Source organism: Argiope bruennichi, chromosome 11 (genome assembly GCF_947563725.1).
Source record: "Argiope bruennichi chromosome 11, qqArgBrue1.1, whole genome shotgun sequence".
Lineage (NCBI taxonomy): Eukaryota > Metazoa > Arthropoda > Arachnida > Araneae > Araneidae > Argiope > Argiope bruennichi.
In genome coordinates this window covers 23234092-23253092 of record NC_079161.1, presented here as the reverse complement: position 1 = coordinate 23253092, position 19001 = coordinate 23234092, and the positions used below count along the sequence as shown (strand labels likewise).

The 19001-nt window shown below is 26.1% G+C and overlaps 1 protein-coding gene across 1 annotated transcript in view; it reads left to right on the top strand.

The window, feature by feature from the left end:
* The window catches only part of LOC129957163 (uncharacterized), a 56516-nt gene extending 39253 nt beyond the window's left edge, over positions 1 to 17263 (top strand). The window contains exons 19-29 of the mRNA XM_056069340.1: positions 356 to 430; positions 902 to 1050; positions 1636 to 1780; positions 3449 to 3625; positions 5460 to 5539; positions 6070 to 6243; positions 7231 to 7356; positions 7444 to 7577; positions 9786 to 9931; positions 12002 to 12040; positions 13553 to 17263. Coding sequence (XP_055925315.1) covers positions 356 to 430; positions 902 to 1050; positions 1636 to 1780; positions 3449 to 3625; positions 5460 to 5539; positions 6070 to 6243; positions 7231 to 7356; positions 7444 to 7577; positions 9786 to 9931; positions 12002 to 12039 — 1244 coding nt within the window. The 3' untranslated portion in view covers position 12040; positions 13553 to 17263. The remainder of the gene's footprint in view (positions 1 to 355; positions 431 to 901; positions 1051 to 1635; positions 1781 to 3448; positions 3626 to 5459; positions 5540 to 6069; positions 6244 to 7230; positions 7357 to 7443; positions 7578 to 9785; positions 9932 to 12001; positions 12041 to 13552) is intronic.
* The last annotated feature ends 1738 nt before the right edge of the window (positions 17264 to 19001 follow it).

Sequence of the window (19001 nt, the reverse complement as noted above, 5' to 3'; positions counted from 1 at the left end):
AATTTATTTCAAATTATTATTTTCTATTTTATTTTGTCATTGTAGTATTATAGTATATTAAAAGATAAAGATATAGTATAGTAAAAGAAAATGTATTATAGTAATGTAAACTGCCATTACTATAATACATTTTCTTTTATTCCATTTTTAAAACGCATTGACATAAATAGTTATTCTAATTTCTTATTAGTTTTAATTTTTCTTTTTTAGTATTTTGTTTGTGTATTTTATTTCAAATTATTATTTTCTATTTTATTTTATCATTGTAGTTCTTTCATATTTTCCTTTATTATCATTTATTTATTTTTATGAGTTTATTTTATTTTTCTTGATTTGAAATCATTCATTTTGTTAGAAGAAAAAGAAGTAACTCATTTAAAGAAAGTCAAAAAAGGAGTTGAAGTTAGAGCTAGTCCAACTGGAGTTGCTGGTATTTCTATTTTTGTTCTAATGTTTATTTATTTTGACTAAATATCGTATGGTCTTAATATCTGCATATAGTAATTGCTTTGCACTTGACATAACAATGAATTAAAATTTATTCGTGATTTTATTTATTCTGTTTATGCTCTTCCTTTTATTTTGTCTCATTTGAATAATAGTTTCTCAAAAAATTAATTTACTTCATAGCTCAGTTATATTAAGTGCCTTTATCAGCCTTATTAAAAAATAAATTAACTTGTTTTACAGTTTTGAATGAATGTGTAATTACCTTTTTACTCAATAATAAAGCATTGCGAGTTTTATGAAGCATATTTCTAGGAAAAATATATTATAACTTTGGAAAATTCTTTTCAATCAATTAAAACTTTTAATTAATATTTTAGATGTAATGACTTCAAGATTCTAGAATATCAAAACTACTTCTAATATAATTTTTGTGTTTGTGTGTGTGTATTAGGTTCAGCCCCTCTTCCAGTTCGTAAAAAGCAGCACAGTATGTATTTGGAAACAGATTTAGATACCATGGAGACACGTGATTTGGCTTCAGTCCATGAAAAGGATTTGGATGATATTCCAGTTTATGTAAATGCTGAAGAAATTAATAATGTAAGAATATTTTTCCCTTTATAGGGATGGGTTAAAGTTATGGTGGTGTAAATCATATTTTGTATGTTTTCTAGAAATTATCATATTATGAGAGGTAATATTTTATTTAGAAACAAAAGTATTGTAAATTTATTGCTTTAGAGATTTCTTATATCTAAATTTAATATGCAGATTGAATTTAATTTGTGCTTTTGTAATAATTTTAAATTTACTTTTTTTAATGAACATACACCATATATCTTGAATAAAATCCATATTATTACTTATATTTCTCTGTATATTTTATTGAAATATTATAACTTAGTTGGAATCAATGTAAAATAAGTTAAATATTTTCATTAAAAAAAGAAAATTTATTATATTTAATTTCCTTCCAAGTTCAATATTTTCTTATTTTTTTTATATTTATTTTTATTTTTATTAATTTTTTTGTAGGTTGAAAAAAATTGCAATAATTAAAGAGCTACTTTACTAGTTTTTATAGTATTCCATAAGTTTTTGCTTTTTTTAATCTTCTCAAACAATTTTAATTTCAAAACTATTTCTACTATAAAACTAAAAGTTTTATTTTCCCCTTTCCTTCAGCCAAATGAAGAAATATATGAAAATTTTTCAACCATTGATTATGCAAATATGGCAACCTACAACTCGCAATCAGATGGTTCTGCAACAGAGCAGTGTGCCATGCAAGACATTAATGATGCAGATGAAAGAATGAAACGTTTTTATGGTATGCAATTTTTCTGTGTGATAACGATACATATATTCGATATATATATTATCACTTGAAGAAAGAAAAAACCCTGCTAGATATATTATACATTGTTTTTTTTATTATTATTATTTATGCACTCATCTATACCATTTTTTTATTGTTTACATTTCTTACTTATTCATTCTTGAGATTAAGTTTAAATGTTAATTGATGTATTCCCATAATTCAGACATTTTCCATTTTTTTGCACCATTATTTCTCTTTTCTCTTAAGTTTTTGGAAGTATCTTAAATTTTTAAAAAATATAATAGCTGCCACTTAATGTAGTTACTTTACGACTTAAGAATTGTGATAAATTTAATTAATTAATAACAGTAACCAAATTGAATAAAATTGACTATACTTTTGTCATATCAATGGAAAGATAGAAAAAACAATTACCTCAATTTATTTCAAAAATTAAACAATTAAAACTTTCATTTATTGTTGTTTATTGATAATTTTTCTTTAAAAGTTCACTTAAGTAATTTCCACACTTGTATTATTTTTTTAACTTGTTGAACAATGCCTTTTTCAGCATATTCATTCCCATCAGAATCAGCAACATTTATTACTTGGTTTTGCTCAAAAAATCATGTTATTTTTCTAAAAGATAGGCTTTTATATTTTCAACTGCACCACTCTGTTGTGTTGACTCATTTTTGGTAGACTTTTTAAATGTTTATTGAAAAGCTGTTTGGCTATGCTTATTAAAAGTTTCAGTTTTGTCTTTAGGATTTAAATCATTTTTTAAATACATTTTGCTTTTGTAATTTAATTGTCGTTAGCAGTATATAACTATTCAACAGACTTCTGTCAGACATGAACAGCATGACAGTTGTTCCTTTAAATCAATCAAGATCATTCTAATTCAAACGAACCAAAAACATTAGCAATATCTCATAGAAAAAATGACTGCCAGATGTATCCTTCAAGTGTTGAAACAAGAAATTCTAGAAATGTTAATTGTTTGGCTGAAAGATCAATTAATTCTTTTGTCCAAAGCTGGTAATATTAAACAATATAGTGATCACACTAAATGAATACTTTTGGCTACATTTCAAGACGTCAGTTTCGGACCAGACGATTTTGATAATATAAAGTGAATGATATCCTTAATTGTGATCACATTAAACAGCATCTATTATATCTTGTTTCGTGTGTCAAAAACAGTTTTTAAAAGTATGGTTATCAAAAATAGAAATGTATGCTTTTCAACAAATTATGAAAATTATTCAAAAATACTTAATTATATGTATGGAATTTAAACATAAAGGCAATTTTATTTTACAATGATTTATATATTTTATTATGAATCATATCCATTATTTGATAAATTTATATCTGCATCTTTAAATTCTTGATTTATCTCAATTCCCTTCATTTCTTAGTGCTGCTTTTGTTCTAAAAGTAATATCATTGTCCCTTAACTTGCATTTCATCATTTATTTATCACTTTCAAATTATGTTATAAAGTTTTCTATGAAATAACAACAATTTGAGTCTCATAAGTCCAAGTAGAGTATCTTTCTTAGAGTATACATGTAAGTTTATTATTTTATTCAAGATACCAAGCCTCCCCCCCCTCCATTTTTTGCATGTATTTATTTTGAGTATTGCATTTATTTTACATTCATGTTATAGGAATTATACCAAAAGAAAAGCCTTCTGAAATTAAAACTGTCCGCATTGTGAAGCGACAGTCAGAGCGACGTAACCGAGAGAGGGACAAAAAAAGAGTGACCTATGATGATCAGTCTTCCGTGTGGGTGGTTGAAGAACCAGACATTTCTTCTGATGATTTACTAGATGTGGATGAAGGTATCAACTTCTTTATTAAATACAAATAGATTTTTAATTAATTGATATTCATTATTTCAAATGAAAATATTTTTGTCTTTTATTAAAAAATATATCTATTTAATTTACTGTCTCAAAGTCTTCCTTATACTTCAGTATTTGTGAATGAAATATGAAGTACTTATAATATTACGAAGGTTTCAGTTTTGCATGCAAAATGGTTTATTGAAAGCCATGTTTTGGGAGATGTTAGAGTTGTAAAAGTAAAAATATATTTAGTATGAGCTCACAGTTGAATATCCTTTAAATAAATATTTTAATACAGTTTATCTTTTTTTATAAAATATTATAATACTGAAATGTCTCTTAGTTGCCTGAAACTATATTTTTAATTCAAACAAAAATATCAATTGATTTTTTCCCCCAAAAGTTATTGTTTTTAGAAAATGGTGCAAGTTTTAATTTAATATTGTAAGTGGCAATTCAGATGTAATTGAGTAAAATCTCTTAAAACATTTTTATTTTAATTCTATAAGAATGGTAGCAATGGGAATAAAATAATCCTTCATGTATATGAAAAAAAAAAAGTTTTAATCAGTAAAAAATAACTGTTTAATTAATTGCTATTAAAACTTATGGTTCATAGGTAAAGCAGATTTGTGGCAAAAAAAATTATTAATTAACTTGGATTTCTATAGAGTATAAGCTATTTAGGAATTTTTTTCTTTATTTTTATATATTTATTTTCCTGATATTTCTTGTATATAAGTACTATTTTGTGCTTCAGAAGAAGGTTTTATTTTTAAATTTGATTTTTATAACAGTATTTAAGAACTCGATCTTATGATTTGTAAATCATTATAAGCCCCTTCTGAGAATGAATTCATTGAAGTTTTCCCTAGACATGTATGATGCAGTGAAACAGTTGTGTATCTTTTATTTTTCTAATTCTGTAGTCATGAGAGGATCTTCAAAAGAGCTAAGAAAATAGATACATTCTAAATAAATCATGATTCTTGCATCTGCATTAGCATTTTTTTTCCTGTCTCTCTCTCTCTCTCTCTCTCTCTCTCTATATATATATATATATATATATATATATATATATATATATATATATATATATATATATATATATATATATATAATATGTTGTTGTTTCTTATGGCACTTGCCATGGACAAGCCCGCTGTTCGAAGACAACCGATTTAAGCCTGAGGGGGAGCGCCTCTTGTTTCTATAGTAGCACCATCTAGGACCAAGAGAACGACTTAGCTACTCACCCGTCACAACCCTTTTTACGGGGCGGACTTCATTCACTCAACCACAGATCGTAATTTAGACCTGAATCAGAGAACGATCACCCCTGAACCAGTACCCCCAGTGGTATAACTCTCGACATGGAGGACTTTGTGACCACGACAGATTTAACGCGCATCAGCCACCAAGCACGCAGGGAGTCTTCGGCCGGCGGGGTTCGAACTCGCAACCTAAGGGACGCGAATCCGACACTCTACCAACCAGGCTATCCCGGCCCATATATATATATGCAAGATAGTATTAAATAGTATCTTTATGATAGTAAAATAATATGCTAGCATAAGTTTCTATTTCTTCTGAAATTTAACCGTGTACTTTCCCTTCTTAGCTCCATTTATATTTTTCAATAATTCCTTGTTTTGATTATTAAACACTGTAATTTTCAGTCTAGTTCATAATCTTCATCCTTATTTATATTTTCCTTATTTGTATATTAACCTATGCAATTTTCAGTTTTCTTAGTTTTATTTGTTTTTAATTATTTATGTTAATTTTAACATTATTTTGTTTATTAATTCCATCTTTTTTACATCAGGTGTGACTAACAGGAATCCTCCTACTGTGACTAGACCATCTTCTATTCACTTATTGACATCGACTTTAAATAGACAATCAGTAAGAACTAAAGTCTTTTCCTCAGTTAAATGATAATTTTTTTTTATTATTATTAGAAATGTTATGCTTTCTAATTTTAAAATCTTTATTGCATTAAAAATATCAGTTATAATTTATTTTCAACAAATACTCTTTATATTTATACTGTTAGGTGTAGAATTATTTCTGTTTTTAAGCAGCTATCAGTAACTATAATGGTAATATTCTATTCTGTAGATTTTTATAAAATACCTCTACTATATAATTATTTTTTAAATGAAAATTTAAGATATTTTTAGGAAGGTAATTGTTAACATTAATGAATGTTAACAACTTCCTCAATTCATAAATGAAGTATTCCTCAATTGAAGGAATGTTAACAATTAATATTCCTCAATTCATAAATGTTAAAATTGTTAACATTAATGAATTGAGGAATACTTTATGTAGTTAATATCTTTTAGAATATTTTAATAAAAAAGATTTACTGTTTGTAATTAAAATTAAATTTTATAAAAATAGAATTGTAAAACCTTTGATATTATTTTTAGAATTCTCAGTCAGCTCATGAGCGGCTGTTTGGAACTTCAGCACCAAAACCCGAAAAATCTACTTCAAATGGAAGTCATGATCGTTCTTATACTACAAAGAGGTCCAAAAGAAGGCATTACACTGTCAGTGGTTACCAGTATGCTTTGGATCCTCAATTTTCTCAATATTTTAAGGTACAAAATTATTCTTTATTAGAATATTATTCAGTTACAATCTTTCTTTCCTCAAACATTTCTCAACATTACAGTGATTTGCATTTTCTAAAGTACTGAATAAGAACTTTTGAAAACAGAACTGATATGTGTTATCTAAATATCTGTCTTGCTAGTAAAATGAATAATACATTGAGAAGTCATTCGTTTCTTTAATATGTAATTTTTTTTAAATGTTAAAAAAAAATTAATTGATATTCATTTTGATTTTTAACAGAAATGCTTAATTGATGTCAAATGTCCTTTCATTGATATGATATGAAATTTGGATACATGGCCCAGTTCTTAGGTCATTATCATAGGACCATGATTCAAAAGCATGAAATTTCATCACAAAATAATTTTTATGTGGCTACAAAGTAGGATGTCAATTAAATTAAATTTAATTATATTCTTTTTCATATTAACAGTATAATAAGATTTTAATCTTAACTTTGATTTTCATTTGTAATTCTTAATATTTTTTTCAAAAATACTAGGTCATTAAATTTTTTAAAAAAATATGTTATAGTTTTAAAAAGGCAATTGGTAGCATTGGAAAGAAATTGTATTAAAACTTAATACTAGAAAAATTCTTTCGAAAACTTGCTACTTGTTTGTATATACTACTGGAAATATAAGTAATCATCAAATCCATTGCTCTAATTAATCTCTACAGTTGACAAGAAGAAAATGCTTAGATATTCTCAAGAGGAATATTTAATAAAAAGTGAATTTTATGAATGTTTTCCCATTCTGCTTTATTTTTGTAAATATGCAATATATTCTTATTTGATTGAAATTCAATTACCAATTTGTTTCTTACATTTTGAACATAAATCAATATATATTGTTTACTGCTCTTAAATTCAATAAAAAAATAATTGCCTACAAAAAGCCACCCTTTTTTCCCATTTATACTCATGGCAAAAAAAGTATTTATGATTTGTTCCTTTTCATGAATTTTAGGATCAACCTCGGTCTCGGGACGATGTTGACATGGAACGCTGCCTACGGACTGCTAATACCCCTGATATTGTGCGAAGTACAATTAAGAAAAACGATGTATTTGATGATAAAATAATTGAGCGAGAGGTAGAATTCAGTTGATAATTTATTTTTGCATAAGTTCATTCAATATTTAACTTATTTTAAATTATTTATTTTCCTTTCTTTTTACAGCTTATGTTACCACAGAAAATTGAAATCCCTGAACGATATGTAGAAATAGAACCTGAACAATTATCAGCAAGTGAAAGACTCCGAAGAAGCATAAAAGCAGAAAATATTTGTAAAATGTTATCAGAAACTACAACGTAAGCTAAAGAAGACATTCTTGTTTGAATTTCCTCTATGAATTTTGATATCATTGTGAATAAATTTTTACATATGTTTATATTAATTATGGGAAAATAGTTTTTTTTTTTTAAAGCTTGATCTCATTTGGATGTAGTTCAAGCTATGTTTGAAATGCACATGAAAAGTAATTTGATATAAAATAACTCATCTTGCAGTGATTAATGTCATCTGCATATTATGTATTGATTATAAAAATCTCCATGATATAAGTTTTATTTGTTCTTACTTTTTTTTATGAAACTTATCTATTTACTTTTCTACATTAACCCATTGTGTCTCAAATTCATTTAACAGCTACTTTTTAATTTTATTTTTACATATTTTAATAAACTCTGATTTGGAATCAGTACATATAATCATCCACTCTAATCAGTAACACTGAGTGGAGTCAAAAATATCCCCGTCCTTTTATTACATTATTATCGAATATAAAATCCCCCCCCTCACCCGAAACTCCTGTTTTGACGTCTAGAAACTGAGACAAATTTTTTTAATATTTAAATTTATTGATTTATCAATTGGCAAATAGAGTTAAGCATGAATTTAATAGCAAAGTCTGATGAGCTGATATCTGCAATTTTGATTATTTTATATTTATGCTGATTCATTATATTCTGCTTTCTTGGACCAGATTGTCTGTTATTATTGGGGGTTTTTTTTTATGTGTGTATTTGGAATTGTATTTTTTTCAATTAATTAATCATTATTTCTTTAAATCTGATTTTAGTTTTGATTTGAGTGTTTTGAACTTTATGGATAGAGGAGATCTCATTGATAGGAAACAAAACTTTTAATGTTCTTATACATTTACATTAAAAAGTGTATTGTGTGTAAGATTTTCTACTATGGTTTTCTTTAGTTTATCTAAGACAACCAGGTCCAAAATATTCTTAACTGGATAACAGTCTCTCTAGACAGGCCCATTTTCTAGTAACACCACAAAAAAAGATTCTTTTTCTTTTTTTCTTTTTTTTAATTTCTAGAAAGAACTTTTTTTAATAATTTTCACAAAGAATTTCTTTTCTAGTAACACCACAAAAGAAAATTAATTTTTAAAAATTAAATTAACAATTCATATGATTAAGAATTTTTTAATTTCTGCTTTAACTTGCCACTGTTTGCTGTTAAAACTACATTATTCATGTACATAATATCATATAAAAGAGACTTTGTAATACGATATGACATTATATTCATGTATATAATGTCATATCGTATTACAAAGCTGTATGTGTATGTTTTTAAATAATTGTTTGGATAATAAAGGTTTAAAATTTTATGTTATTCCTGCATTGATAAGAAAAATATGATTTCATTCGAAAAAGAAAGATAAAATTTCATTTTTAAAAGAGTTGAATAAAGCTTTTTTAACCCAAAAATTACTATAAGTAAAATATTAATTATTATTTTCATAATTTTTCTCTAATTGGAAAATGAACTATTTTTGCAAGGTTCTATCGTACTTAATGATATTCATTCGTTTTATACAAAAATGAATCATGATAGAAATACTATTCGTTTCAATTTGAAAGACCATTTATTTTATTGTAAAAATTATTCTAGATAAGATTTTCCACTGTATATGACTTTCTTAGGTAAGCTGAAGTTATTGAAGATCAATAGTAAATCAGGTACAAGTTTAATTTACAAATATGCTGATGATATATAATATTATGGCTCATCATTTATGGTTACTTCTTTTTTTCTCCTTAGAAGTGATTATTTAAAATTAAAAAATTATATTTTAGGTGTTAAATATCCTCTTTGGTTTTCTTTTAGCTAATCTCAATTGCTAAAGGAATATTTTGTTGGCTTATCTTTAGATCATTTTTCAATAAAAGAATCATTATAAATTTCACTGAATTATATTGATTTTTTTTCTAAATATAGAAGCCATATTTTTGTTGTATTTTTATCAGAATCAAAAACAGTTACAATAACTAAATTCTTCTCGATTTCATTAAAAATATGAAAGTTAGCTGGAAATTTTAAACAAATTTTTGTATTTTTGTGCTTTAAAATTATTTCATCTTCTATGCTTTTATAACATTTTAACCCTTTGAATTGTTCCTGTAAAAATTATTCTCTTAGTTAAGTACTTAAAATTTTGAAAACACTTTGCAGTCGTTTTTATTTAATGATTTTTTTTTTTTTTTCTATTATAGCACATATGAAGATGTTGAAGAACGCAGTAAATCACCAGAAGCTCTTCATAAAAAATTGAGTGAGGAGAAAAGGAAAAGGGCACATTTACTTAACTTGAATCGTGCCATTGCACGAGAGGTAGTAGAAAAAAGCAAGGCAGTTGCAGGTTAGTGAAATAAGTTGGGCTTCTTTTCCCGGAATTCCAATCAAATTGCAGAAAATTCTGTTGGATAGTATATCTTCATTAATAATTCAAAATAGCCTCTAAAAATATGGATAATCAAATCCTTGATATTGTAAGAAAAATACTAATCGTGCATTTATTCTAATTAAACTCATAGAAACGATCAAATTTCAGGATTGAAGAAATTTTTTTAGCTTTCTAGACAAAATAAATATTTATAAAAATTATTCAATGATAGAGTAACTACTGGTATTTTTTTGTGTATAAAGTTTATCTAATGCCAAGTAGAAAAATTGAAATTTTGTCTTCCTGTAGATAGATTCTTTGAATCCGAATTGTACTTTTTGTGTACTCAGTTAACAAAAAAAAAAAAAAAAAAAAAAAAATTGCATTAATTTGTATTTTTTGTTATTGATTTCATTTTAAATAACAGTAAACAAAAACCTTTGTCTTCATGAAGAAATAAATTGGGTTCTTTACATAAAACTTTAAAAAAACAAATTTGTAAGAATTGTTTTGTTATTTGGCATTAATAAACAATAAATATTTATTTATTTATTTTATTAAATGTATGATTTGCAAATATTAATTTTACAAGTTGACATTTGTGTAATTAAAATTTATGTCTGTTTATAATTTCAAAATTATTCTGGCAATTTTGAAATTAGCTAGATTCCAAGCCCAAAATGATTAACCCCTTACCTGCCGAGGATAACTTGCGTGATTCGGACCCCAGTGCCACGTATATAGTAGTTGTGAGGCGTATATATACACCCACAGCAGGCAAGGGGTTAAATAGTTATATGGAAAATCCCTAACCAACCAAATGATTAATTACCTGTACTTAGAATTTAAAAAAGAGGGATGGGAAATAGGAGAGCTAGACAGAGCATATATCCTCCAAATTTTATATTAGTTTCTATTCAAAACTGCTAGAGAATAATAATAGAATTCTTACATGTAGTATTATGCAATATAAGTTTGATCAATGATTTTGGAAATACTTGTGAAATGAGTAGAATTTAATTCAAAATTTAATTAATTTCAAATTATTTTAATTATTAATAAAATTAATTTCAAAATAGGTTAAAAAGAAGGGAAAAAAAGCAAGTTTAAGCTATTACTGGTTTATTTTATGTTGGTTGATATTTGACTAAAATTAATTGAATACTCATTTTATATATTTTTTTATTTATCAGATAAATTTTATGAGTAAGTAATTTATATGCAAATATTTCACTAAAAAAATTAACATTAAAATGTAGAATTTTGGTTTGTATATGCTTGTAAAAAGAATTACAAAAATCAGCATTGTTACTTGTTTTACAAAAGTGAAAAAATGTATTCTTTTGTTAAAATTTTTTTTAATTAAGTTTTCTAACAAATATGAAAGAAGTTCAATATCTTTATTTTAGTGATTTGGAAATGCAAATCTGTAAATGTTTTGGAATGTAGTATAAAATTTCGAAACTATATTATAAGTGACATAATAAGTGTATTTATTTAGTTAAATGTATAAAAAAAATTTGTTCATATGGTTTGAAACTTAGCGTAAAATTGAAATAAAACATATATTTTTCAATAAAGATTGTATTCATAGATTCATTCATTATGCATAACTAAGTTTGATTTTGTTGCATTATAAGTCATTTATTCTGTCAATATACAAAGGTTTACTCATCTTTTTGGCGAGAAACATCTATTTGATAATTGAATCTATATTCATCTCATTATAAATAGGTTCTTGATCCTTTTTAATTTATATTTAGAATAAATTGCATCTTTCTGATTGTAAAAAGTCTTTTTTTTAAGTGTATATAGAATAGTGTTGCATAATTAGTATGTTTTTTCCTTTTAATATTACAGCATTTGTTTTTGTATGTTTATTTTTAAAATTTAATTTTTTTTATAGGCCTTCCCTTTCAATTTCTTAACTGCCTTTATTTCTCATTTGTTGCATGACATACATTTAATTATTTTATTAATTTTTTTTGTCAATGGTTTTAATTTTTTTGCATGAATATTTATTTATGTTTCTAATTCATCTTACAGCAAATGTTTGTAGTGCAGAAAACCAGACATCCACTTGAGGTTTGTAAGATCTATATTTAGTTATGCTTGTAATGTTAACGTACCATATTCAGTTCATTTGCATACAATAAGAATTTTTGTTATTAATCTTTGTGCATGTTTTAATTTGAGTGGTATTCCAATATTAATGATTTTAAGTTTATGATTTAAGTAAAAGCAATGTTTAAAATTGGATAAGAATAATTATTACTGAAATTTCGGATGGGTATTATTTTTGTTGTCTGCATGATGAGATTCCTTTTTCCCCACCCATCCTCATTCATAAAGTATGTAAAAAAAAATATAATCAATCGTGATTTTTTTTTTTTTTTTAATTTCCTGGAGATGGAGAGAAATACCATATATTTCCAAATATAATGGATTCGTATATAAGACAATGTGTTTATTTTTCACAAATTAAACCAGATTTTAAATTTGTATATAAGTTGAAATAAAAGTTGGAAAAAAAAATTCCTATTCAAACATGTTCACATAAAGACAAATAATTTAAATTTCTTAATAACTGTTTTGTTATAATAATTTATCTATTTCAGATTAAAACAAAAATCTTGTTATTTTGTGTTGCATAGTAATTAAAATAAGTTTTAAGAGGCAAAATTTAAGTTATGCAGAAATGAATTACTGCATTTCATCGAATTATAAATTATATCACCTCTACTATTTCAACACGCAATCTACCGCTGAAAATATTACAAACAATACAAAAAAATTTAATTAATTTTAAAATTATACTTACATGGTACATTAATTGTGTATCATATGAACATTAGTTGACAGCTTTATTAATCAAATTGCCAAGAAATAATAAATAAAAAAAGTTTTAAAAACACTTACCAAGTAACTGAAAAAAAAGTTTTATCAAAAGTATGGTTATCAAAATGAAATAGAAGTGTCCTTTGCTGAAACAGTGTTATGAGAGGCCAGGCCACAACAAATAAAAACTTTTTAAACATTCTTTAAATATTAAATTGTGTTTTACATGCAATTTAAATTCCAATTTTCTTGGAGGCTGCAGTGGCCTAGTTATAAAATCTTGGTTTCTAGACTGCAGGATTCCAGGTTTGAGACCTGAATCCCCTGAAGAACTGCCATGTAAGCAGGTTTGATGCACACTATGCATTACAGCCAAATGTCCTCATGTTGGTATGAAGTGGAAATTTAGAAATAGAGGTGGTTGCCCGCTCTCATGTCATCTGACTGCAGCACAAAACTACGAGGTCCATCGTAATATAACCCAAGTGTTGCTTTAAATGGAGCATTAACATAACTAAATCAATTTCCTTAGAATTTTTCCTACTACATTCTAGTTTTTACTATTTTGTTTTGACATCCATATTTTTAATAAAAACATTCATCTTTTTTTAAGGAATATTTTCGCAAAAGAGTTTGATAAGAGTGTAATATTGAGTATGTATTAAGATAGCATTTTTAAAGCCTTTGTAATTTAAATTATTAATCTCATTGCTGTATTATTTCAAGATATTTATTGTGGAATTTTCTGTGTTATTGCAGTCTTTGCTACTCTGCAGCAAATGGTGAAAAAACCTCTAACCCCAGTAGAAGAAGATCTGAGTCCAATGACTCCTCTACCAATCACTCAGCAACGTTACAATTTCCTCACATAAAGTGCATTTGTTTGCAATAGGCAAACCTAGTCTTGCCATTTTTATCTCTCAATCCCAGTGATTTTTACCAGTCCCTGATTTATTAGCTTTACTTTTTATAGAGTGCCTCTCTTTCTGAGCACTATTATTGATGCAATGTTCTGTTGGCAAAGGAGTTGGCAGTGTTTGCCAATTTTAGCAATAATGATTCTGCAGATTTTTTTTGTGTACATTGAGTTTTAAATGTATAAAAATGTGTTATGTCGTCTTCTTTTATTTCTTTTACTGTTGTAAGAATGTTTAATGTTAAGTGTGGAGCAAAACCCTAATTAAAGGTATGGGACTCTTCTGAAGTGCAGCTCTTGAACATTTTGTAATGGTATTTGTATGTATATTTTGCCATATATATATTTTTTTATTCCAGGTTTATGTATACATTTTTATGTATGCCTTTGTTTTAAGTATATATTTTCAATCTCCAAACATTTTTGGAAGTGTTCTTATTGATTTTTTTAAGGCAAATTCTTAATGTACAAATATTTTTGTTTTAAAATGTATATCAGTTATTCTTGAAACAAGTTTTGGGAGAATATTTGAGTTGTTGTTGTTGTCAAGTTACTAATTGATTCTCATTCCAGCTGTTATTTTGGGTGAACATAAAGTCTTTCTCTGACTACAAAAATGTATTATACAAAGAAGTGTGTTTTAAATATATGGTTCTTTTTATAAATTGTAAATACTGTAGAACTTCAATTATCCAAACTCTAGTTATCTGAAAAATTTAGAGAGAAGAAAAAAAAATTTACAAATAAATCCATTAGGTGTGAATGTCTTCCGCAACTAAGGTACAAAAATTTGGAGAAGTGAATGTTAACTCAAGTGTAATTTTTACAATTTGAGCACAAATCAAAATTGCTGAAAATTTGAGATAAACTTAATTAAACCCAATTAATCAGAATAATTGGATTCTGTTGTGCTGTAATTGAATTTATAATAAAGTCAACTCCTTTAGTAAATGAATAAGCATTAATATATAGTTCAGATAATGGTAGTGTTGTCTCTGTACAAAAGTTTAACTCTCCATTTATCAGTTATGGGTACTATGCTTATTTACTTTTACAAGGATCTGAAAAATGGATCCATCTAAGAAATGAGCACAAAAATATTATTCTTATTCTGCTGAAAATCCCAGTTGCACATTCGGCATTTCCTGAACTGCCATTTCCTTATAGATGCTACATAACAAATGCTCACTCACTCTAACCTTATCACTTCTTGGAAGGCTTATTTTGCTACCATTATTCTCATAACTTTTCATATCATTGCTGTATCATAACATCTGAAGAATATATTCATAGCAAGGACTATATCATTTCTATAACAAGGAATATATCAAAATTCTCTTTGAACTGAAATGACTAGTAAAATTTCATGAAAGATATGCTTTTTATTTCATTGATGCCAATGCCATTACATTAAAATTAACTTTTGATTTGCTGCTTACATTGATGGACTTGTGCCATCTATTTAATGATTTAAAGAAAACTTTCACTGGTAAAATACAGAAGTTGGTAAGGGAGTGCCAGCTTGGGTGTCATCCTTGTCATCTGACCATGATTCAAAGTTATGAGATCCGTCTTGAAATATCCCTGTGTTGCTTTAACATGGAATGTTAACTGAGCAGTTATTTCATGATAGCATTTTGTAATTCAGAAAAGACTTTGTCCTCACCCTGTATTTGGATTCCCAATACCAGTTACCAGTATGTGATATTATATAACATGTAAATTTCTATGCATAGCCATTGTTTGGATGAAGTTAAATATTTTTCTTCATTACATACTGAGTGATGTAACTATGTAATGCAGTGAAGAGGTATTCTTGATGATTTAAAATATTCTTATTTCTTTGAAGAAAATGTTATGTGAATGAAATTAGCTTTAGTAAAATCTTTTTAATAATATATATTTGTAAAATATGAGATACTATAAAGAATTAAATTAAAAGTCTCAGAAATTATTAGGATTATGTATTTTTTTTTTATTAGCAGAAAACAAATATCTAAATATATGTAAATATAGATTGATTGAAAAGACTAATTGATGCTTAAACAACTGTAATTCTGTAATGTTGGCTACTGATGTCCAATCAAATTTTATCATCAAATTAATTAAATAGCTTTACATTAAATAATATTAAAAATTTGAATGGATTTTAAAAGTTATAAAGATGCAAAATGAGAAAGGTCAAGTTATGAAAGCATATTTCTTCAAATAAATAAAAACCAGTTCTTCCAAAAATCATTGCATAAGAATGACTCATTGTGTGTCCTCCTAAAATGTGTTTATTGTCTATATTGTAATTCTGTTAAAAAGTCTTGTGATTGATAAATTTTGTAAATCTTCTTGTAGTGTTACTTATTATCTATTACTTGAAGGAGATTCTATCGTGTGAAGTTTGAAGTGCCTTTAAGTAAATATTAATAGCAATATAAAGTTGTATCATTCTTCTGATTGAAACAGTAGATACAATCTTGAAATGGAGTAAAAATTTTAATTTTCTTTAATTGTCAGTATTTATGTCACAAAACCTTTATTAAAATGGTTTAAATATAATTTTATTTTAATATCAGTACTATAATCTATCTTTTCTTTTAAAGGAATTTTCTAGTGATTGTTTAAAAATTATGTATTAAGTTTCTTCTAATTTGTGTTAATCCTTTCAAGAGAGATGGTTACTTCTGTTATGTTTTGGCAGATGCTGATAACTGTCTGCCTTTGTAATGCCTGATAAAAGAATGGATGACAGTATAAGTTCTAGGTGGTGTTTTTTAATGAATTTATACAAAAATTGACGTTTTTTTACCCCAAAAAAATTATTTGATTGTGCTCCTGAAAGGGTTAAGCATAATATTAGGATGTTACTTATATTTTTATTGTTCCTAGTAAGCATCCTCTAAGTTTTGATAGAAAGGTTGTTTTCATGCTTAGTAATCTTTATTCTTTTGACTTCTCTATTTTTAATAATATTTTGTGAAACTTGTAAATATTATAAAAGAAATGTTTTTAAGATTATTTCTTTTCTTTTACATGAAGCAAAGAAATTCATAATAGTCAGTAAATTTTGTAAAGTTACTACTGAGGTGCCTATTTGACAGATTTCATGCAGGATTTGACTTGATAATATTGGATAAAAAGAGCTAAAGTTTGCGAAGTGCAATTATTTGGATAGGATTGTGTATTCCTTGTTATAATTAAAACTATAAGCTGTCCAGTTTATGTAAATAAGAAATTTATTTCTGTATGCTCTGCTTATATATAACATACAGAAAGCTATAATTTAATTTAAAAGACATATTTTTAAAAGTATAAAGCCTTTATAATCAAAAAAACAAATTAATTTCAGCTACTGTTGAAGCTTTCAATATATGCTTACTAAAATAGTGGTATATATTATTGTTGTCTCACAATCCATATTTGCTTATAACCCAGTTTTTAAGAAATGTATTGCAATTTGTTAAAAATAAAATTTTTGCTTTCCTTTGTGAGATATCAAAAGTAAAAGAGAAATAATTTTTTATCAGCTATATTCAGTTAAAATCTCTATACTAAAAGGACCTTTTCAAATATCCATTCATTTTTTTCGGATATTATTTCAACTAACATTTTGCTTAAAAAGCAAAAAAAAAAAAAAATGTTTGATATTGTAAATATTAATTAAAAATGCTTAGCTTTAAAATTACAGTATTAAATTAAATCTACATAGAGAGAGTGTGTACATACTCTACATACATATAGAGAGTGTGTACTCTACATACAATAATGATTTAAAAATCTTGATATTAAATGAATAATTTAGGTATAAAATAATTCTAACAAAATCCACTTCTAGTATGATAATTTTTTGTAAAGATACTATGTCTGCAGTTAATAATAAAATATCACAATTCTTCCTATATCCCAAGAAATGAATGTGTAATTTAATTTTTCAATGAAAGTGATATTAGTGTTTATTATTGTATGTTTTGCAACTCTACATACAATACTGCAAATTTTATACTGTTATTGTATGTATATGTCCGCTAAAATATTTTCTTCATAAATCTGATGTAAGTAAATGTTTAAGACTCAAAAAGAGAAAGAGATGATGATGATGAGATACCAATGATATAGATATAAATCAGACATCAGCTGACACTTTACTTTTTAGTTTGCCTTATGGAAAAGTGACATACATTCCCCTCCCTTACATTGATAAAATAATAAAAAAAAAAATGTAGGCATAAACTGTCTGTAGATATTGTATACAATTGTAATATTTGTAATATACAGATCTATTAAAAAATACATATCATTTCTAGGCCAGATTTCAGAAGTACAACTAAAATGTACTCTTATTTTATTTTTAAGATTTAAATCTGTTCGGATATCATGACTTTTTTACTAGTTTCTTAATAAATATATTAAGTTTGAGTTACTTTCATTGTGTTGTTGAAAATATAAGTTTCTTAGTCAACATTTTTTTTTTTTTTTTAATTTTTCTCATAAATGTCGAATTAGTTGCTTTTTTCCCCCTTCAATGTTTACTTTTATTCTGTCATCTAACCAAGGCAAAAATGAAGACATTTTACTGATAAAAGGAACACTTTAACTAATGTTTCTGCCTCTAGTACAGTGAGCTGTGCAAAGTTATCAGAAAATTTAGCATTTTCTCAATGTCATTTTCATTCCCATGCTGGTTTTGATTTCACCATTTTTGGAGGTTTGTGGAATATATGTTTAAATTGCATCGCCTATCTTTGCTCATTGCACTGTGCCTTAAATATTTTCTTTTAAATAATGTAACATTTTACACAACTATAAATTAAAATTTATAGTCATCACAAATATGTATTTTTTATTGCTCTGTATATTTGCTAATAATTCAGTACTTTTGATAACTTATCTGCTCAATAAATTCCAGCATTTAATAATAATTGCATCAAACTGTAAATAAATTTTTAGATTTATGACTAACTTGTAGATTGTTCCAGATTTAGATGGCTTGATTAAACTGCTTCTTTAATTTTAAATAATGAACAGTTAAAAAGTTTTGTATTAATTTGATGAAGTTAAATTACCTTTTCACACCCATATTATTATTGGTTGTTAACCCTTCGTTAGTCGTGGACAGTTTCTCAGATTAGCTTGGGCATGTCCCCACCTCCTCTTTTTGCAAATTGAGTACCTGCTGTGCAGGCTCTTTTTGCTATCTTTATTTATCTTGCTCTAAAGTGGAGCTCAGACTGTATTTGTGTTCAGATTTCTATAACTGGGGTGGAGATGTCTTTTAAATACAGCCTTTGATAGATTGTCCTT